Genomic DNA, 23,157 nt, shown 5'->3' on the forward strand with positions numbered 1-23,157 from the left:
TGTTACTGAAAGGGTCTTGTGCTTAACGTCTTACTACCTTTCAGCAACTCCCTGCTCCAGAGTGACCCCTTCCCCCCGATATTGTCATAGTGTCCACTTGCTGTCTTATTCTCTCCCCCAACCCCCAACCGCAAATGGCAAGCAACCTAGCAAAGACTGGTTCTCTTGTTCTTTATTTCTATTGACTTTGGGTATTTGTTTTTTCCCCCCCAGCTATGTTTCTTTCTATCCTGCATATGAGGGATATCATTTTGTGTTGGTCTTTTCTCCCCGACTATATTCAATATACTTTCTAGATCCATATATGCAAGCTGCATGTTTTCATCTTATGACTGAGTAATATTCTATTATATATTTATTTTTATCCAATCATCTATTCTTGGGCATTTAGGTTGTTTCCGGATTTCGCTATTGTGAATAGCGCTGCAATGAAGATAGAAGTGTAGATGTCATTTCTGCTTACTGTTTCTACAATATGTGTGTGGGGGGAGTACTTTCAAGAAATGGAGTTCCTGGGCCAAATGGGAGCTCAATTTCTACTCTTTTGTTTTCCAGAAAGGCTTGACCTGCAGACAGTCTTATCAGCAGTGAATAAGCATCTCCTTTTTCCCACAACCATGCCAATACTAGTTGCTTGGGATCTTTTTGTGGTGTGAGGTGATATCTTATTTGTTTTGATTTGCATTTCCCTAATGATTAGTTATGTAGAGCATTTTTTCATATACCTTTGGGACATTTCTATTTCTTCTCTGAGGAAGTTTTGTTCATCAATTCTCCCCATTCTCACTGCAAAGTCAGAAGGCAAAAATTCATGCTTTTTCTATGTGCAAACAGTATAACAGAAGAGGGAGAATTTTTAAAAAATCCTATTGAAAATTGTGCCTCAGAAAATCAAGTATCTTGGAATATCTTAGCGTAAAAAAGAGGTGAAAGACCTATACAAAGAAAAGTACAAAACAATATTAAAAGAAATAAAACAGAACATGAGGAAATGGAAGCATATCCTCTGTATATAGAGTGGGAGAATTTTCATTGTAACAATACTCCTCAAAGCATTATACAGATTCAGTGCAGTTCCTTTATGAATACCCATGACAAGGGACAGAGTGATAGCACAGCAGGTTAGGGCATTTGTCTTGTATGCAGCCGACCTGGGTTCGATACCCGGCATCCCATATGGTCTCCTGAGCACCGTCAGGAGTAATTCCTGAGTGCAGAGCCAGGAGTATCCCCTGAGCATCGCCAGGTGTGACCGAAAAAGCAAATAATAAATAATAATAATAATAATAATAATAATACCTACGACATTTTTCAAAGAAATAGATTCTGAAATTTATATAGAAGAATAAAACCCCATGAGTAGTCAAGGAAATCCTGAAGAAAAAGAAAATGGAAGGCATTGCTGTCCCAAATTTGAAACTGTACTACAAAGCTGCAGTAATAAAAACAGTGTGGTACTGAAATAAGGACAAGCTTTCTGAACATTGGATAAGAATTTACAATCAAGAGACAGATTTTCAGGTTTACAGAGAGGTTTACTGAATCTTCAATAAAAGGGTAAAAGGTCTGATGTGGAGCACGGAAAGTCTCTTCAACAAGTGGTGCTGGGAAAACTGGTAGACCATATGACAAAAAATGAACTCAGAACTCTTTCTAATGCTAAGCACAAAAGTCAAATAAAATTGGGGTAAAGACTTCAATATGAAACCTGAATCCATAGGTTACACAAAAGCAAATGTAGGCCGAACTCTCTATGATATTGAAGCTATAGGCCTCTTTAAGGAGTTAACATCATTAATCAAACAAAAATAAAGATAAACAAATGGAACTACATTAAATTAAGAATCTTCTACACCTTAAGGGAAGCAATGCCCATACTACAAAGATAATCCAAACACGGGAAGAAAATATTTGCCCAACTCATCTGATAAAGGATTAATAATAATACTGGTGATGATAATATTTATCAGAGCTTCGTATCAAAAAAACACTGATAGAACTTTATAAAGATTTCTTTCTTTAATGTTAGAAACCATAGCATGATAGAAAAACCTGTTATTTTAACCACTTTAGAATTTGTATTAAAAATATTAGTTATTATGTTGGAAGAAAATACTAGTGTTATAATTACTAAAAACTATAATGCACTCTCCACAAAAGAAACTCTGAGCTAAAGATGTGACTTTCAGATGTCACCATTCGTGTGTTCTTACTTCAGGATGGGAAGTAACGCTTTCTAGGTCATCCACAAACTTTTACCTGTACCTCCTAAGATGTTGCCCCTTCTGCTTTCACATGAGAGACAATTTTTTATAAAACAATTCTTAATAGTAAGCTTTTCCAAAAACCAACATAATTTCATAACTAATGTTCTCTCAACAGGACAATAATCAATGACTGGATTTTCTAGAGAGGATCTCATATATATATTTGAATCAGCTTTTTTTCTATGTTCCTATTATTACTATTGTGAGATTACTGCTGGTACTGGGCTGGAGAGATAGCACAGCGGTAGGGCGTTTGCCTTACAAGCGGCCAACATGGCCGACCCGAGTTCGATTCCTCCACCCCTCTCGGAGAGCCCGGCAAGCTACCGAGAGTATTGGATACGCCAGACACAGTAACAACAAAGTCTCCAATGGAGACGTTACTGGGCCCGCTCGAGCAAATCGACGATCAATGGGAGGGCCTTTACCTTTACCTTTACCTTTACTGTGCAAGGGATTGAACCTTCAAACTCACACATGCAAGGCAAGTGCCCTACTGCTTAGCCAAAGCCCTGACCCAAACCTTTGTTCTAAATAAATTAAAATAAAGTATTTTTAACGGCAGGATAAAAGTTCTGGACCCATTAAAATTAATGTTAAATTATTCCAATTTTTCTCTATGCTTATAATTTTAAAATTTTCATAATTCCATTCATTATCTATATCATTGAGTCTTAAAACCTGATTTTCTCAGTCCTATAGAAACTATAATTATTGCCAATACCCATTTTCTAGCTTTTCATCAGGTCAAATGTTACTTTAAGTTATTATATAAAAATAATGGCTTCTAAACTTTTAATAATGTAGTTAGTGTTTCATCACACATCATTATTTCAATAGGCACTCTCTTTTTTTGTGTCTTTTAACCAAGAATATTAGCATGATAATTATTTCCTAAAATGTTTTCTTTTCTCTTAAAAATAAAATCTCAGTATTCAAATAATTTATGACATTCAAATAAATGTGTGACATTTATTAAACTATAATGGCTACCCTTTATCCTGGACATAGAAGAACAAACATTTATATTCTTAAGCATCCACCTGTTATTTATTATTAGTAACATTTATACTAATCAAATAATTAATTGAATATGAATATGTATTTTTTGTGAACCTTTTGCCCAAAATAAATTTTCCTGAATTGAATTGTATTTTCTTTATTTTAATTAAAGCACTGTTATTAACAACGTGATTCATAATTGAGTTTTAGACATACAGTGTTCCAGCACTGATACCACTATGAGTATCAACTTCCCTCCACCAATGGTCTCAGGTTCCCTCGCACACCCACCCCAACCACTCCCCATCACCACCCCTCACCACCCTGGCCTTCCTTCCTGACAAGCACACCTTTTTAAATTTAGTTGTTAAAAGGTTTGGGTCTCATGATTTTAATGTTGTTGACTCTGTGCTTTGTATAGTTGGCTCTACTATTAACACCACCCATGTACTTGAATCCCCTTGACCTGCCCCCCAGGTTTTTCCTCTTCTGTCTTTTGTTCCCTCTCCCTCCTCTCTTACTCCTTTCCTTTTACTCCCTATCCTGTGGGGCCAAGGGTGATCCGGGTATCCCTCTTTTATTATTTTTTAAAGGCATCTCCCCTTTAAGCCAAGGCATTTCCTCATCTAGTTACTCTAGACACTACACATAAGTGATATCATTCTGTGTTTACTCTTCTTGTTCTGGTTTACTTTATATAACATAATGTCTTCCAGTTATATCTATGTTGCCACAAGCTGCATGATTTCATCATTCTTTGTTCATAACAGCTGTGTTCATAGAATGGAAAAGTTATAGGAGCATGTGTAAATAATTTATGTTGTCTCATAAATATGTAATAACTTTTACTGAGCACAACACTAACGTCTACAGTATTTTATTAAGTATTTGTCCTATCCTGGTTGACCTTACTTTTTAGCAACCTAATTTCTTTTCATAGCATCTTCATGTTTTATGTGTTCCTTATGTATACTCTCTAGTCACATTATAATAAGAAAAGAAATCTAAATTGGCAAAAAAAAATGAGTACCGTAACAAAATTTCCTTTAAGACTATGCCCCTTAACCCTCAAGCAGGGCAAGGAATAATGGGACTAACACTGCAAGTCTCACATACCTTTAAGACTAGAGGGAAAAGAATACTGGCTCTCATCTGCCACACATGAGTAGAACCAAACATGAGTAGATGCATAGAGAAATCAGAGGCAAAAAGCAACGTGTCTACACTCATATGGGGTACATATGGAAACAAAACAAACAAATGAACTAAATACAATAAATTATACCTTTAAACTTTAAGACCAAATTACTGGTTACCAGAATGGAAAGGGGAAGAAGGTAGGTAAATCAGATCAAAATGGGCCAACTGTATAGTGAACAGTCAGAATAGATTTTCAGGGATAATTTCAGACTATACAGGCAGATATTGACTTCTAATGATGCACACCTGAAATATTCAAAATGTTATAATGCAATTGACTTGATAATTAAAAAAAAGAACAAGGGCTTTCTTTTCCTAGGAAAAGAGCTTTAATGCTACAAATATAAAACATATGCTGCTAAAAATAAAAATATTCATTCCATAACAAAAGACTGCCAATAGAGTTACTGAAAGCAACAGGTAACCCGTGGTGGCAAAATATAAAGCACTTTCTCCACACTTGAGTCAAACAGGATCTCAAATATCACAGATCTTATTTTGGGTTTAAAAGAAAAAAGAAATGAATAAAAGGAGCAGAGGGAAATGCTCTTGGCTGCACTGGTAGGGTGTTGGAGAGATGAGAGGTGTTAAGGGGGAAGTATCCGGTATCTTTTTGTTTCATTAAAAGCCAGGCTTGACAGAAAACATAGGGAAAACTTAAGCCATAGAAATGGTGCATCCGCTGTGCAGGCCAGCAAGTAGATTCTCCCACCGCTACTGAGAATAAAGAAACATACTTCCCTTTCTCTCCTGTTTCTGGCCACGCTCATCTCCTTTCCCTTCTTCGGCATTCACTATTGTGCTCTATTCCAATCACTTAATTTTCTTTCTTAAATGTCTGAATGCCAAAAGTAAAAGCCCTTAGAAAGCTGGCCATGTCCATGTGCCAATTTAGTTCAAAATCTATATAGGCTTTTGGACCTGTTGAAATGAGAATGTGATTTGATTGACCTACTTTCAGATTACCTTTCAAAATAAAAGGAACTGGGTGAATTTGAGGAAGAATTGCACTCTAATTTCGAATGCTGGAAATGGAACTTCGAGTTTCTTAGTCTGCTAAAGAGTATTTTTAAAGGAGCTGAAGTGGTAGCAATGTTTAACAAGTCATTGGACAGAATCCCCACCCCAACCCCAAGTCCCATTATATTTTCTGTCATTAAAATTCTCTTCTTTGGGAAAAAAATTCATTCAGTGATATATGCTGCTATAAGTTCTTAGAGAACACCTCTTGTATGGAACACAGCTCTTTAGAGCTAGTTGCTTGTATGGAACACAGGTCTTCAGAGCTAGTTGAGATCAGCTTCCTTCAAGAGCAAGAGCTACAAAAACATCAAAAAAATGGAAGTAGGAGTGTACTGCCATGATGCATGAAGGTTTTATCCTTTGCATCAGGGAAGAGTAGAAGTCTTCATAGATATGAAAGAAAACTAGGAATTCAAGGGGACATTAGTCATCAAAGAAAAAGGAAATGATTGAGTCAGCATGAAGAAACACAGGTTGTAGAGGTTTAGACCCAGCTGGACAGGTAGCCTGAATTTGGGTGCTGAAGAATCTTGCATACCCTATAGTAATTATTCAATGTCAACAGTTACATAGAAAGCCCATCTAAAATGCAAATATCTTAAAGCATTCCAATATTCATTGGTAAAAAACTTGCAAAGGATATCATAACCGTAGCATGGACAACTATATATATATATATATATATATATATATATCTTATATATCTCTTTGGCTCAAAAGTGACCATATATATTTAATGAACACTTTATACTTCCTAAGAAGATAGCTTAGTGAAAATTTCCATGGCAAAAAGAGATGTATTTGTTGCTATTTTTCATGGTGTGTGTGTGTGTGTGTTTGTGTTTATGTGTATGAGAGAGAAAGAGAGACAGAGAGGCAGACAGAGAGAAAATGAGAATACAATAGAATTTTTCAGGTATGTTTCCAAGTAGTAGGTATGCTTTTAGGTGAGCTTTGAATAATATGAAAAGATTTTTAATTGTTATTAAATATCATATCAAGATCCTGAGGGTTAATCAGTGGAATCTTAAATTTCATCCCATGAATCCTAAGTGGGAATGTATGCGAACATATGTTTTTTTCACTGAAGCTGCATATTCTGGGGCACTGGATTGTAGCAGAATGCAATAAACAAGCATAATTACTTCCACACAAGATGTCTGTATCAATCTTTTCTTGATGACCTATTTTCAGTGAGTTTTCTTCAGTAGTGCAATCACCCAAACAAATCTCTAGCAGGCTATGTACTATATAGACTCAAAGGCTTGCATTCAGAGAGCCAGTTCTCCCCTTCTTATTAGAAGGGAAAATTCACTGCATGGATGTACATTTTCCATGCCAGTATTAAGAGCAGATCCAACCTGCCTCGTAGCAAGAGTATTTATATGCTTTGTTAGTAGCAAGATGATTTGAATAAATATCTTTTTATCTTCATTTGCCTCAATGCCATTGGGTCTGATACAAGTTAATCTCTCATCATGCTTACAGAAATTCACTGTTATTGTCACTGTCTTCCCGTTCTTCATCAATTTGCTCGAGGAGGCCCAGTAATGGCTCCATTGTGACACTTGTTACTGTGTTTGGCATCTCAAACATGTCATGGGTAGCTTGCCAGGCTTTGCCGTGTGGGCGAGATCTTCTCAGTAGCTGGATTCTCTGAGAGGGATGGAGGAATCGAACCTGGGTTGGCAGGGTCGGCTGCCTGCAAGGCAAATGCCCTACCCCTTGTGCTATCGCTCATAGAAATTATGTTTTTTTTAATTGACAGATGCTTTAGGACTCTAATATAAAAAATTTAAAAGAAAAGAGCAAGGATGAGGAGCAGCAGGAGGAGGAAGAGGAGGATGTAGAAGTGGAAAAGGAGGAAGATAGGCAAGAAGTCATGCCCTTGAAAGTCCCAGTCAAATATGAATCTGGAACAATTTCTTATGGTGCTAATAGCATCTGGGGTAGTAGAGGACTTAGTATCAAATTCTGAACACATTATTAAGGAACAAAGAAGCATCTTGTGTTTTATTTCTTCTGCCAAGAATACTAAAGATCTAAAATGTAATGAAAGGTTAGGAACAAAATACACTGAAATGACTGGCAAAACAAGAGAAGCATATTCTCTGATGAGTTGACAATATACAAGTTTTATTTTTTTGGATTTAAATGGTTTAAGAGCAACACATACTTGGCTGTCTTGGTTAATTAAAAGTGATACGATTGTACTTCTTTCCAAGAATACATTTTGCAGGCAGTATATCTTCTAAGTCCAAAATTCTTGCCCCATTTTGATATACTTTGGGCCAAGAAATATATGTCTATCTATCAACCTATCCTATGTGATTTTATTTTTCATTTATTGATTTCCAAAACTGTTATTGGTTTCCCATGCAAATAATTGCAACCCCACACCCATCACCAAAGTTCCTACCTCTCTTCCCCAAACACCGCAACTTCCCGCCCCCACCACCACTATCAATTCACTTGTGAGGATCAGTTCTCCCATTATGTTGTTATTGGCTCTCTGGGGCTACATTATTGTGTATCATTAGGTCCCACATATGAATGGAGATCATTTTGTAGCTATCCCTTTCTGTTTGTCACAAAATAGCAACTGACACTGACCAAAATTAAGCCTCAAATTGGGAAAGACTTAACTGCAGAAATTAAAAAATAATTTCTTAGCAGCAGCTATTGAACGGAACCTCCAAGAAGAATGTTTTATTTTGCTACATACCCTATCACTTTAGATATGGTAGGGTCTAATATTAGCAAGAAGCAAATCAATTTCAGACAAAAAAAAGATGAAACAGAGTCAACTATTGTATTCCAGCTTCTCTTTGAGCAAGTAATCTAAAATGAATATTAAGGGCTAAGTAGTACAGGCTTATTATTTTGGTTTTCTATACAGCCAAAAATGGGCAACACAAATAATGGGGAACACAAATAATGGGGAACACAAAAATGGGGAACACAGGTTGTTGAATAAAACAGTAAATGTATTTAAAAAAGGAAAAAAGGATTAATTACAAGCTCATAGAAACATCCTTTGGCCCACACATGACTATGCTCAGGGTTCATTCCTGACTCTGTATAGAGGGATCACTCCTGGTGGTGCTTGGTGAACCATCTATAGTTCTGGGGGTCTAACCTGAGTCAGTTGATGCCTGCAAGACAAATGCCCTACCCTTACTGTCTCTCACGCCCATAATTGAAATATTGCTCGATGCTCGAGCAATGACCCTCCCGTTGATCATCGATTTGCTCGCAGGGGCCCAGTAACATCTCCATTGGAGACTTTGTTGTTACTGTGTTTGGCATATCGAATACGTCATGGGGAGCTTGCCAGGCTCTGCCGTGCGGGCGAGATACTCTTGGTAGCTTGCCGGGCTCTCCAAGAGGGGCAAAGGAATCGAACTTGGGTCGGCCATGTTGGCTGTGTGCAAGGCAAACGCCCTACCGCTGTGCTATCGCTCCAGCAAGCAAAATTAAATTTTAATTGTTTCACCCCTTCTTTTTGGGGGGAGGGGAGTTGGTATACACCTGGATTTGCTCTGGGCTTAAGCCTGCCTCTGAACTCATGAGCTACTCCAAAAATTGTCAAGGGACCACATGCCATACCCAGGATTGAGCCCAGGTAGGCTGCCTGCAATGCAAACACCTTACTCCCTGTTTTTTCTTTGTATCTCGATGGTCCCTCTTTTTATCCACTTTATGATATTTTATAGGCAAATCTGATGTCTAATACGAAACATTTAGTTCACTATCCTCCATTCTAGTAAGCTTCTGCCAGTGGTTTATTTTATATCTGTAACTACTCAAAGAGGAAAAATGATGAAAACACAAACACAGTATTGAACAATAGATGCTCAATGAAGAGCTAGTGGATTGAATTCCAATGATTGACTCCATCTTTGCAAAGGGAAAAGACTGTGATCATGCCATAACAATAGCAAACTTTCCTATTATTTCTATTTTGATTGAGATAGCCCATGGTAGTATTTGAGAACTACACACTGCTTGGTGCTTGGGATCACTCCTGATGGTGCTGAGGAAATTATGCAGTACTGCGACTGAACCCAGGCATGCTGCATGGAAAGCATAAACTCCCCTTCTTTGAGTCATTCCACCAGACCTTCCTGTTCTTTCTTAACACTGGAAGTAGTAAAAAGTCAGAATGAAAATATTCAGGATTATTCTTACTAAAAAACTAATAAACTCAATCATCTTTCCAAAGACTATAATGATTTCATACTCAATGTAAAAAATGTTCAAATACAGAAAGAGCTTCTGTTCTATTTATTTGAAAGTATATATAAATATATGTGCACATTTTTATATTAAATGTGACTTTCCCACCCAAAAATCTAGCAAAGGAATATTTATTGAAACAAAATAGTACTTATGATAAATCCATTCAGTTTCTTAAGTAGACTAAAGCCTTGAATCCAACTCATATAACACAATGTATTTCCATACTTGACAAATGCCACTTTATTACTTTCTTGAACTTAGTGATAAACTGATTTACCACTTCACAGGCCCTAACATAAATGTACAGCATATTCTTAAAGGGCTGGGGCGATAGCACAGCGGGTAAGGCATTTGCCTTGCAAGCGGCCAACATGGTTAACCCGAGTTTGATTCTTCCGGCCCTCTTGGAGAGCCCAGCAAGCTACAGAGAGTATCTCACCCGCACAACAAAGTCTGGCAAGCTACCTGTGACTTATTCAACATGCCAAACACAGTAACAATTGTCACAATGGAGATGTTACTGGGCCCACTCGAGCAAGTCAACGAACAACAGGAGGACAGTGACAGTCATTAATATGATCTTTAGTGAAATTGAAAAAAATAGCCCATTGAAAGCTTCACCATTAGTTACTGTTGCTCAAAACACTGAATTCAGCAATTAAGAAAGTCTAGTTTCAATATGTGAGTTGGGCCAGAGATATAGTATAGCATGGAGGGCACTTGCTTTGCATGGACCCACCCAGATTCAATTTTTTGTACCCCAAGTCCCTCCAAGAGTGATAACTTTTCAGCATCTGTATTACAAACAATAATGCCTAAAATGAGACAGAGAGAGAAAGAGAAAGAGACAGAGAGAGAGACACACACACACACAGAGAGAGAGAGAGAGAGAGAAGAGGTGTCTGCCATAGAGGCTTTGGGGTGGGGGTGGCTTGAAGGGGTAGGAGGGAAACTGAGACTGAGGACACTGGTGCTGGAAAATTACCCTGGTGAAGAGATGAGTGTTGGAACATTGTTGGACTGAAACGCAAACATGAACAATTGTGTAATGCTCTATCTCATGGTCATTCAGTTAATAAAATAAAATTAAATTAAAAATTAAAAAATAAACTTGTTAGTGCTTTTCAAGTATAATAAAAACAAATATCCTAGACCTACATAAATAAAAGTGTTATTTTTTAAAGCACACACAAACAGGGTACTAAAATAAAAATTGTAACTAAATCTTACATGCATGAGATAATATAAAACAATCACTCTCATTCTAACAAATTACATCTGGAAAAAGAAAATAAACAAGAGAGAGAAAACAATATTGAAGGCAAAAGGAAGGGGACGAATATGCATCAGTGATGAAAACAAAAGATATTATGTGCCTGTGTCCTCATGAATGCACTTGGGATCACCGTCTAGAAAGCTGATTCAGTTACTTCCTCACCTGGGATAGACTTGAATCTCTGGACCAACTCCAAGGCCATCTGGCCTCTTGAAGTTCCTCTGGTTTGCAACTATGAGGTCAACCTCTATAGTCTATACACCTCCTTCTAGGGTTACTTTGAAATTAAAACTGCCCTAAGAAGAGAAGAAACGGATGGGATGATTTCCAAGGCCTTTGTCTCATATCAAAGTTTTGTTTGGGGTTAGTGTGAAACCTGCCAATACCTCACCTTAAGATAAATGAGCTAAAGTTTAACAGGATCACGAGATCAGCCTTGATCTGTAATTTCAAAGCATAGTTTTACTCTGTCATGATCTAAGGACAATAAAGAAAATATCTATGTCTGAGTTGCACATCCACACATGGATGTCATCGAAGGCTTAATTCAGATATTAGTAAGATTTAAAAATATCTGAGGATTGGTGCTGAAGAGCTAATACAGTGGGTAAGGCAGCTGCCTTGCATATGGCCAACCGGGGTTTTATTCCTGGCATTCTATATGGTCCTCCGATTCTCCACCAGGACTAATTTCTTAGTGCAAAATCAGGAATAACTGCTGAGCATTGCTGGGTACCGCCCCCCCCCAAATGTTTCTTAGGTGTATAGCACTTTCATGATTCCATAAAAGAAATACTAAAGACAAGTAAGCTTATTTGTTTCTCAGAGTTGTTGAATCTTGAGAAGCCCAGGATCTAGGGGTTAGTAGATCCCCTTGAGAGAGGGCTCACATCCTAACTTGTAGAAGGCTTCTTTCTTTGTGTTCAAAGGTAGAGGAAAATGGTTTCTTTCTCTTCTCTTAAGGACACTAATCCCATCATGAAACTGCATTCTTATGACCTCAGCTAAAACTGATTATTTCTGAAGTTCCCATCTCCAAAAACTCAGGGTAGGACTTCAACATAGGGATGCTGACAGGACAGTTCATGCACCCATGAATTTTACAGTACTAAATCCTAAGCAGCCAGGATTGGGAAGCATTGACCTAAATCCATGGTTATCAAACTTTTGGGCACACAAACAATGGTGACAGTGATAATGCTTAGGTAATATGCTCTGATGGGCAGATCAAGATTCTGCAAAACACTTTGTTCCTCCTCTCAATAGTACGGTGGGTAGGACTTTTGCCTTGATGCAGTGACTCGGGTTCAATCCCTGGCATTCCATATTGTCCTAGGAGCCCACCAGGATTGATCCCTGAGTGTACAGCCAGGATTAAGCCCAGAGCAGTGCTGGTTAAGCTCCCTGCCCACCCCAAAAAAAAAACAAAAAAAATGCCAGAATGCAGGAGTAGTAATATGAAAACAGCAGTAGGACGTTTGCCTTGTGCACAGCCAGCCCGGCTGAGCCAGGTTTGATTCCTCTGCCCCTCTCGGAGAGCCCGGCAAGCTACCAAGAGTATCTCGTGCCAAACACAGTAACAATAAATCTCAAAATGGAGACGATACTGGGCCCGCTCGAGCAAATTGATGAACAACAGGAGGACAGTGACAGTGACAGTGACCTAGATAAGAAACTGGGCAGTCATAATCATGATCAGTTATGAGGGGTCACTACACCCTTAGCTAAGAAGCTGGGCAGTCGTGAGCATGATCAATCATGAGGGGTTGCTGTACCCTCCTTAGAAACTATTGCTAACCACTGCCTAATTGCTGACCACCATTGTAATAGGGCCACTGTCAAGAATAGCACTGCACTGTAGTACTGTCCTCCCGTTGTTCATCTATTTGCTCGAGCAGGCACCAGTAACGTCTCCATTGTGAGGCTTGTTACTGTTTTTAGCATATTGAATACCCCACGGGAAGTTTGCCAGGCTCTGCCATGCAGGTTGGATAGTCTCAGTAGCTTGCCGAGCTCTCCGAGAGGAACAGAGGAATCGAACCCAGGTTGGCCGTGTGCAAGGCAAACACCCTACCCACTATGCTCTTGCTCCAGCCCACTGCTAAAAATAATCAGTATAAAATGTCTCTTAACTCTGAACCCTATATAAGCTGCTTGTGATTTGGAGTTGGGGTTCTTGTCAAGACTCCACTGTCTTGGGTGAGACTTGGACTCTAGCTCAGTCTAGCGGTAGTAATAAAGTTCCTTTGCTTTTGCATTATCGTGTGTAGAGTTGGTCTCTCCATAATTGGGGATGTGAAACTTGGGCACAACACACCCAGCAATGCTCAGGCCTTATTCCTGGCTCTGCATTCAGGGATCACTCCTGGTGGTGCTCAGGAAACCATACGGGATGCCAGGGATTGAACCCAGATAAGCTGCATGCAAAACAAGCACCTTACCCACTGTATAATTGCTCGAGCCAGCAATTTGCTATACGAAGCACATAAGCAGGATTCTGGTGGTGACCACAGTCTTGCTGAAATAGGTCATTTCAAACAGAAACATCAAAAAATTTTCTACTCGAGGCACTTGATGAATACACTCAGATAAAATGAAGATGCATTTTTAGGTAAATGTGTTAGTATTCAGGACTAAAGAAATAAGTAGTTCAGTCAATGATAGTGAAATAGTAGAAAAAGTCATGGAGTGGCTGTTAATGGAGAAGACACTGAGACTATAGCTCTAAAAGGTAGTGAGGTGCCTCTGTAGTTACCATCATGAATATTTTAACAGAAAATCCTTCTTTCCTACTAATTAATAAATTAATCTTCCCAATTATATAAGGACTGTATTTCCAAGGAAGCTTGTAAAATATTTATCTCTAGTCAATTGATTCATGCTTATTGAACCAGAACAGAAAGTTCACATTACCAAGACCTTGAATAATTGAATTTACTTTAATATCTGGGTGCAAATATCAGAAAAGAAAAAAAAAGACATCCTTCCCATTTTCACACACGAGAATCAAATATTTGCTGAACATCTGATATATGCAGGACTAAGCTAGTCACAGTATATATCTCTGGAATTAATGAAAAACCACAGATTTTTTTTTTTGCTTTTTGGGTCACACCCAAAAATACACAGGGGTTACTTCTGGCTCACGCACTCAGGAATCACTCCTGGCGATGCTTGGGGGACCATATGGGATGCTGGGAATCGAGCCTGGGTTGGCCACATGCAAGGCAAACGCCCTACCCACTGTGCTATCGCTCCAGCCCCAAAAAACCACAGATTATAAAAATATAACAGAATTACACTTCCTGTCGCTTACTTGATTCTGGAACTACTTTGGGTCACTGTTACCCCTTAAAATTTATACAAAACTTCTTCCATTGTGATGACTTTCAACTAGACTCAGTATCCAGCACCCTTTATCCTCACTGCTGTCTCCTCCCTAGAAGGTGAATGCACACATGCACACACATGCACACTCACCTTCAGAGACATATACTCTCACAGAGCCAGGACTGTCTTGGACACACTCAAGTTTTATTATGTTAACTCCTCAATAATTAGATGTTCATTCAAAATTGCTCCTCCCACTCCCCATGCAGTATCAATTATGGGGGCTTATCTTTTTTTATATGGATATACAGTGTCTGTATCTAGATGATTCATTTCTGGGAGAATCCAGGACAGGAAACTTCTGGTATTCGAAGGAGCATTAAAGATGAACAGGTCAAGATCAACACTGCTCTCACTCTTCAAATGAATCCAAAGAGAGGCAGGCTAGAGAAAACCAGTCGATCTCACCAGCCAAAAGCTACTGCTGTCTAAGAAGCTTCACAGTACTCTCATTCTCTGATCTGATGCGTTAATGATTTATTAAATATGCACGATAGCTGCTAAGTTCAAGAATTCTTAGGCGAAGGATGAATGAAATATAGTCTTTGCCCTCAAGGAGCTGACCTAAGGAGGGAGAGAGACAGATAGAGTGCAGAAAAAAATGTAATAAACATGAGAACAAATTGCAGGAAACATGCTGTGGAAACAGAACTGGTTAGAAGATAATCTTCCTTCAATCCCCAATTACAAAGGCCACACAGAGATCACTAAATTTTCTACACCAATTGCTGCTCTACATACCGTGACCAGAATGTCCCCTTACATGACTGATATAAGTCAGGAGAAGGATAACCTACATGCATCATCATTTCAGATAATGACTTTAGACGCTTTTCTGGTTCAACGGATAGCATTTAACTGGACCAATTAATACTTTATTGACTGTTCTTGGTTTTTATTTTGTTCTTTAGTTAAAACCAGCACTGTCCAACAGGTGTTCGACAAAGACAGAAATGTTTCATATCTGCATTGCTGCACAAGGCATTCACTACATGAGGCTACTGAGCACACAAAACATGGCTACTGTGGTCGTGCACTGAATTATTTCATTATAGTAACTTAAAAATTCATAGGCACATATGCCCAAGGGCTAAACTATTGGGTATCACGGTTCTAAAACTTAAGTGTTAAGCGTTTCAGGGTCGATCAATATGGCACAGTTTCCTTTAATGCCTACAGAGCATGTTATACAAGCCTTTGGGGAATTGCAAACAAGAAAAAAAATGGTTTCCTTTGAAACAGAAGACTTGGTTAGAGGTTACTCTCAATCAGACATTAAATGTTTAAAGCACAGGAGAAAGAGTACAGGAAGTAGGGCATTTGCCTCCCACAGGATCAACCCAGGTTCGTCTCTGGCAGCCCATATGGTTCCTAGAGTACCACCAGGAATAAATTCCTTAGTACAGAGCCAGGAGTAACCACTGAGAATCAAGGGGTGTTATCCCCAAATGAAACAAAACAGAACAAAAAGTTAAAAGCATAATAGAAACATATATATGCATTTTTTTCTTTTTGGGTCACACCCTGTGATGCACAGGGGTTACTCCTGGCTCATGCACTCAGGATTTACTCCTGGTGGTGCTCAGGGGACCATGTGGGATGCTGGGAATCAAACCCGGGTCAGCCACGTGCAAATCAAACCCGGGTCAGCTGCGTGCAGAGTAAACCCTACCTGCTGTGCTATCCATCGCTCCAACCCCATAAATATGTATTTTTTAAACTGACTCTGATTCTTCCCATAAGCTCTTACCCTGAGCTGCCAGGGCAAGTGACATATGTTTCTGTGACCGACAATGCTCAGGAAACCATGTGGTGCCAGGGACTGAACTGGGGTGAACTGCTTGCGAGCACCTTACACCTGGCATTCTGAAATACCTGTATGTAAGATATTTAGAACACTAGTACATTCTTGGGGAAGAAAACACAACTGGTTCTAAATGAAGAAAGGATCTTTTAAAAACATGATATTAAGAGGGTAGGTGGGATTGTGAATCAATAGTATAGTAGGCGTCCTGCATGCATGAAATCTGGGTTCAATTTCTTGAACTGAAGTAAAAACTAAGATTAAAGGCTTTCAATGTGGGTATTGAGTTAAGCAGATTGGACTGCAGATTTTCTGAGTATTAGGACTTTGTATATTTATGTAGTGCTTAATTCTTGGTATCGATTAGATATCAGATACTTTGTGAACACTAGTAAAAGAGAAACTAAAATTATATGGGTGGATTTTTTTTATCTGTATCTCTATAGTTGCTTCATGACCATATGTACATGCCCAAATTTTCCTACCCTAGAAAAGCCAAATCACGTCTTAATGTTTTTAAGGGTAAATGTAATATGGGTATGGAAAGGTGAAGTAATGAATGGGAAATTTGCATGAAAGCAAATGGCAATGTGAAATGCAGCATTGCATCTTCTAGAAAACACAACAGTCAAAATATCACTTGGGAATGAAAAACGGAAAAGGCCCAGGCTTGGACATCAGAAGGAATATAGGGCTGGAACAGGCGTTATGCTAAGCAATCCATTTGATTTCTGTGTGTCCAAGTTGTTATGCTAAGCAACCCATTTGATTTTTGTGTGTCCAAGTTGTTATGCTAAGCAACCCATTTGATTTTTGTGTGTCCAAGTTTTTTCAGCAATAAAATGTGTACAACTAAAAGAGTTAATTACCCAAAAAGGATCTAAAGAGGTTGAAATAAGAAAAGACAGAGAAGCAGTTCAGTATTGTGTGCGCATCCAGCTAACAATTACTAGATGCTAAGTGAGGGGAAATAAAATATAAACTCATCTTCTCATTTGCGCCCTTCCTTTGATGTCCTTTGGTCCTGAATGAGAAGTTTCCATTGCTATACTACAGTCTGAACTCTTGAGAAATGGGTGGTTAAGCAAAGCTTCCAGTTAGAAATAACTCAAATATTTCTCGAGTAAAGAAAATGGGAAAACATAGCTTATGCTTTAAAAAAAATTACATGAAGTTTTGCCTGAAGCAAAATTCCTACACCATAAAAATTTAAAGCAACTTCCCAAATCTCTAGTGCAGACACGAAAACATAAGTCACTTCATCAATGAAACGACTTATCCTGGCAAGCTTCCCTGAATGAAAGCAACCATAGTCTACATAAAAGGGAAAGAGAATGTGAAATAAAGATTTGTTACTCTGTAAACAAAAAGTCATTAATTTTCTGAATGGAAGTTAGTAATTATTTCTGGAAGAAATATGATAATTTTCTGTTCCCGATTACAATTGTTTTCAGAGGATAAACAGATCCATCTGAGAGTGACAACATAGTGAATCCTACCAACTCTATACTCAGAAAAAATTAATTTGTTCAGAAGAGTTGGATGTAATTGGTAGTTAATATTCCCTTAGAATAGCAAGGCATAACTAAAAAGCTCAGAATCTGATTCATTACATATTTAACAATAATATTTAGACAACCGAACTTAGTATACATTGCAGGGTTATAACTCACTTAATTAAAAGATCCTAAATTCTCATTAGTTGAAAGAAACTATTCCTTAAAAGTTCTTACAACACCTACCTCTCCTCTATGAGTCATAGTTAAGCCTGCTTACAGAAAAGCCTTTGCAAGTTTTTCCCATTACCTGTTCAGTGGGTCGAGATTAAATAATAACGAGAGCTGTGTAGTCATTATATTAGCTCTCCACCTAGTAGAAAACCTCGCAATTATTTTAGAGAAGGTTCAAGTATACTTATGGAATTATCGTGGAGTCATCTTTAATTTCTGCCTCTCTCATTAAGATTCACCTTAAGGTTGTTTTTTCTGGGGGGTGGGGAGAGTGGGTTTGGGACCACACCCGGCAGTGCTCAGGGTTTAGTCCTGGATCTTGTACTCAAGAATGAGTCCTGGTGGTGCTCAGAGGATCATATGGGATGCTGAGGCTTCAACCCAGGTCAGATGCAGGCAAAGCAAATGCACAGCCCGCTGTACTATGGCTGGGGCGTCTAAGATTCTTCTTAAGCTAAGTCATGTATTAGTCATGTGATTTTAAAAATACTGTCACGTCAGAAATCAAGTTCACAGTAAAATCTCATTAACAATCTAGAAAGTACTGAGATTTCGATGTCAAACTAGCTCAATAGCTGTCAGAGTGGGAACTTGGAACTGCAGCATCAGCAAATTCTAGAAGAAATGTACATGACAGGGAGATTCTCAGGCTCCACCCCATGCCTACTACATCAGAAACTCTCGGAAATGGACCCCACAATCTGCGTTTTAACAAATTCTCCAGGTGATTCTGAAATACAGTAAGTAAACTTTGAGAACTGTGACCTAGGTAATTCTGGCCAAAGCACTTAGGCTAAACATCAACCTTGATATAATCTCCCAGGTTGATGAACTGAATTATTTAATCTCTCCACTCAGGAAAACAAAAGGAAACAAAATAAAACAAATGCGATGTTTCTTTTTATTCCCTAATGATACCCCAAAGCAATCTGATGAGATGATTTGTTTCAACTAGAAATAATCCAATGAAAAGTTTCTCAAGAGATGGTAGAGCAGGTAGGGTGTTTGCCTTGCCCTTGGCTGACCTGGGTTCGATTCCGGGCATCCCATAAGGTCCCCGAACTCACTAGGAGTGATCCCTGAGTGCAAAGTCCAGTTCTAGTTAAATCCTGGGATAATAGTTAGAATGGTGGTATTGGGAGTGATTGTTTGAGAGCTGTTATCCTACACAGCTAGACTGTCAGAAAGACCAGAATATTGCTGAGCGTTTATTTAATGTGGCAGTTCACCTCATTGACTCCAAAGAACACTGAAGATAGTTAATAAATATGTTCACGAGAACTACAGTAAATGTCAAGGGAAAAAAATAATTGAAGTAGAGGTGAAGTTTTTCTCTGTAGAAATATTTAGAGTAAATGCAGAGAAATATTTAGAGTAAATGTAGTTTTGCCCCTGTATTTCAAAATGTGCTATGCCAAGATCAAACAGGACATTCATCACACTTGAGGTTGCCAAGCTCCACTAATCTGGAGGCAATGATGTAAAAGACCTACTTTGGGAAGGGATACAAAAATAGTCACCTTTAGGACACACCTTGTGTTCAAACATACAAGTATATTTAGTGTCATCTCATAAGCTTGCAATATTCTGAAATAATTTAATTCTGTAGAGTTAAACTTCATATCAGGTATTAAAAATGTACAGTAAACCAAAATCTATATAACCAAAACCAGCAGACTGAAAATAATACTTTCTTTAGAAAAGTCTATACATTGTGTGATCTTAGAAAGGAATATCATTCAGCCACCAAAAGGAATAAAGTGCTGATTCATGTAGAACATGAATGAATCTTGAAAATACTATGTAAAGTAAACAAAATCAGGCACATATTACAGTGTCATATGAAATGCTACTGATATGAAATGCTCAGAACTGGCAAATCTATAGAAAAGATTAAAGAATGGCTATTAAAGGAGTTGCTTTGGAGTGTAACCAAAATGTTTTGTAATTAGACAATTTTGATGGTTGTAGTCCTTGAAAGTATACTAAAAACACTTTTAAAACAATAAGCTGTACGATATGTAAATTATTTTTCAATATATTCAGGGACTATGGCTTGCACAGCATAAAAAACAATATCCTAGATCAAGTTCCATACGGTAGTGAGATTTACTTTCAAGAAAAATCCAAGAAGCAAGAGGACTGGCACTGTTGCTAAACAAGATCACTAATAGATATGAAATTTAAAAGGTGTGTATTTGCTGGCCACAGGACTTAACAAAACACCCTCTCCCCCAATTTATTTATGGTTTTAGAGACAATCATGGGACCAGATTCCCACACAAATCTTAAGTGTCAACCGTGAGTTTCATATCACCTCTGAGCACTTCAATTAAACTGTATTTATATTGCAATTCTCTTCTTTAGACCATGAAAAGAACTTAGCTTTGCAAAGGTTGCTGTACCAAAAGCAGCACCATCTATTGGATGAAAATATGGGTTTCTGTATTATAAAATTTCAAGTTTAAAAATGGGGGCTGGGGGCTTGATGGACATGGAGAGTATCATGCTGAATGAAGTGAGTCAGGGGGAAAGGGACAGAGAATAATCAAAATCATTCGTGGGATATAAAAAATAATAGTATAAGACTAATATCCAAAGGCAGTTGAAAGGAAGGAGGACTGGTCTATGACAGGAAGCTTGCCACAAGTTGGGGTGTGGTAGTGGGGTGGGGAGGGGTGCAGTTAGGACAGAGAGGGGCTGCTATGACAATGATCATTGCAAATGTTCACCCTGGACAAGAAATGAATGGTGAAAGTAGGTAAAGTGATATGCCTGATAACCTTTCAGTAACAGTATTGTGACCACAATGCCTAAAAGGTAAAAAGGACGGGGGTGGGGGGGGGGGTGGGGGGTGTCTGCCATAGAGGTAGGCTGGGATGGAGGACAGATGAAACTGGGGAAATGGTGGTAGAACATGTACACTGGGGAAGGGATGAGTGTTGGAACATTATATGACTGAAACCCAGTCATGAAGAACTTTGTAGCAGTGTATCTCCAGATGATTCCTTTTTTTTTTCTTTTTGGACCATACCCAGTGATGCTCAGGGGTTACTCCTGGTTCTGCACTCAGGAATTACTCCTGGCAGTGCTTGGGGGACTATATGGGATGCTGGGGATTGAACCCGGGTTGGCTGTGTTCAAGACAAAAGCCCTATCCACTGTACCATCTCTCCGGCCCCCAGATGATTCCTTTTAAAGTTTTTTTCCCCCTTATCTGGAGGACTGTAGCTGGAAAGGTTTAAATGTACTCCAAACAGATTTTAAAACCCTCAAGTCTATTATACTCCAACCTAATAGAAAATCTTCATGAAGAAAAAAATAAGCATCAATTTAATAAAAGCAAAAACCCAATATTACAATGCCTCTGGGAAAGAAATGACTGGAACATTTGCATCTGCAACTCAGGTAAATAATGCAGCTAGCTATGTCGAAATGCAGTTTCAGGACTTAAGTGTGCAGCCTGGAACACTGGTCGATGAAAGAGGAATCCGCGGGTCAAGAGATCAACCTGCAGTCTAGTTCTAACTTTGGCAGCTTTGCCAGAAACGCCTTTAGAAATTATGATTGAAACTTTTTTTTTTAAAGTAACTGCCCAGACTTGGCTGTGACTAAATTTAAAGTACTGAAAAACACTGACAGTCAGGTTGGTGCTTGTTCCTGTCACTATGTTGCTTCCGTGGTGTGCGGGTGTCTCTGTGTAATTCGCATCAGCCACGTGCATTTTCCATCTAAGCGCACAATACCCGGAGCATGAAATTAGCAGCAAAAGCGCGGTTTTACAGCGAGGAGCCCCGCACCTGGTTTATATTTTAGACTGTATTTCCCCTGTGCATCTAAAAAACGGGGGGTGGGGACGCTTCCCAAGAGAGTGAGAGAGACAGACAGAGAGACAGACAGACAGATAGAGAGACAGACAGACAGACAGAGAAACAGAGAGACAGACAGACAGAGACAGAAACAGAGAGAGGAGAGAGAGAGAGAGAGAGAGAGAGAGAGAGAGAGAGAGAGAACAGCAACCCTGAAAGTAGCTACCCTGAAAGCCCAAGCTCACTCGGGGCGGCCCCCGAGCTCGGCTCCCCGCGGCGGTGGGACGCTGGTGGAGGCGCAGTGGAGTGGGGGGTGTTGGGGTTCATTTTCACCCCCGCCGCCGACACCCACCGCGCCCCACCGAGGCACCCCTGCCTGCACCACCCTCTTTATCGTCTGCACCGATGGCGGTGGGCGCCAACAGCGTCCGGGATGTGTCCCCAAAGATCCCCGAGAGGAGATCCCCACGCCGACGTGCGCTCCCCACTCACCCAGACGGCACACGCAGAGCAGCTGCACCCAGGACAGGAAGCGCTGCGGGAGGAGCATTTTCCAGCCGGGTCCCGGGTTCCCCGCCGCGCGGCTGCTCGGCTCCTCGGGATGGAGAGGGCAGAGGGGGGCACGGAGGAGAGGTTTGCTCCGGCGCCGTCCAGGGTACAGACTGATGGAGAGAGAGAGAGAGAGTGGGGGGTGGGGGGCGAAGGGTTTGCAACCGGGGTTGGGGCGGGGGGGGGGGGGGGCGGAGGCAGAGATAGAGAGACACACAGTGAGAGACAGAGAAAGCTAGGGAGAGACAGAGAGACAGAGAGCTAGGGAGAAGAAGGGAGAGGAGGAAGAGAGACAGAGAGACAGAGACAGAGACGGGGGAGACAGGGAGAAGAAGAGGGGAGAGGAGGAGGAGGAGGAGAAAGACAGAAAGAGAACGGGAGAGATAGGGAGAAAAGAGACGGAGCGAGCGCGGGAGAAATGGGGAGAGACGAGGGAAAGAAGGAGACAGAGAGAGAGAGAGACAGAGACAGAGACACAGAGAGAGAGAAGAGACAGAGACAGAGACTGAGAGAGCGCGCGCGATCGCCGGATGGAGCGGCGCCCGGCGGCGGGGAGCAGCGAGCGGGGCACCAGCGGTGGTCCCGGGGGTCGCGGGCGGCAGCCGCGTTGTGAGCTGCGGGCGCGGCGGCGCGGTGCCGGGTGCCGGGTGCGCGCTCGGGCCGTGCGCGCCGCGGCGGGGCGGGGGCGGCGGGCCCGGGGTCGCGCGCCGGGGCCTCGGCGGGGAGGGAGGGGACGCGGCCCGCGCTGCTGCTGGGTCGCGGCGGAGCTTTCAGGGAGCGACTCCCCGCCCCTCCCCCCCCACCCCCCATCCCCGGCACCCCTTGCAGGTCCCCGCCTCCCGCCCGTCCCCGCCAGGGGCTTCAG

At 40.3% G+C, this 23,157-nt stretch overlaps 1 protein-coding gene across 4 annotated transcripts in view; it reads right to left on the bottom strand.

Moving 5' to 3' along the window:
• Positions 1-22,416, bottom strand: part of PTPRZ1 (protein tyrosine phosphatase receptor type Z1) — a 188,090-nt gene extending 165,674 nt beyond the window's left edge. For all 4 annotated transcript variants that reach the window (XM_056117952.1, XM_056117951.1, XM_056117950.1 and 1 more), the window contains exon 1: positions 22,236-22,416. In XM_056117952.1, the coding sequence (XP_055973927.1) occupies positions 22,236-22,293 (58 nt within the window). In that variant the 5' untranslated portion in view covers positions 22,294-22,416. The remainder of the gene's footprint in view (positions 1-22,235) is intronic.
• Positions 22,417-23,157: the final 741 nt, after the last annotated feature.

The sequence above is a fragment of the Sorex fumeus genome, unplaced genomic scaffold, assembly GCF_029834395.1.
Source record: "Sorex fumeus unplaced genomic scaffold, SorFum_2.1 ptg000037l, whole genome shotgun sequence".
In the NCBI taxonomy this organism is placed as follows: domain Eukaryota; kingdom Metazoa; phylum Chordata; class Mammalia; order Eulipotyphla; family Soricidae; genus Sorex; species Sorex fumeus.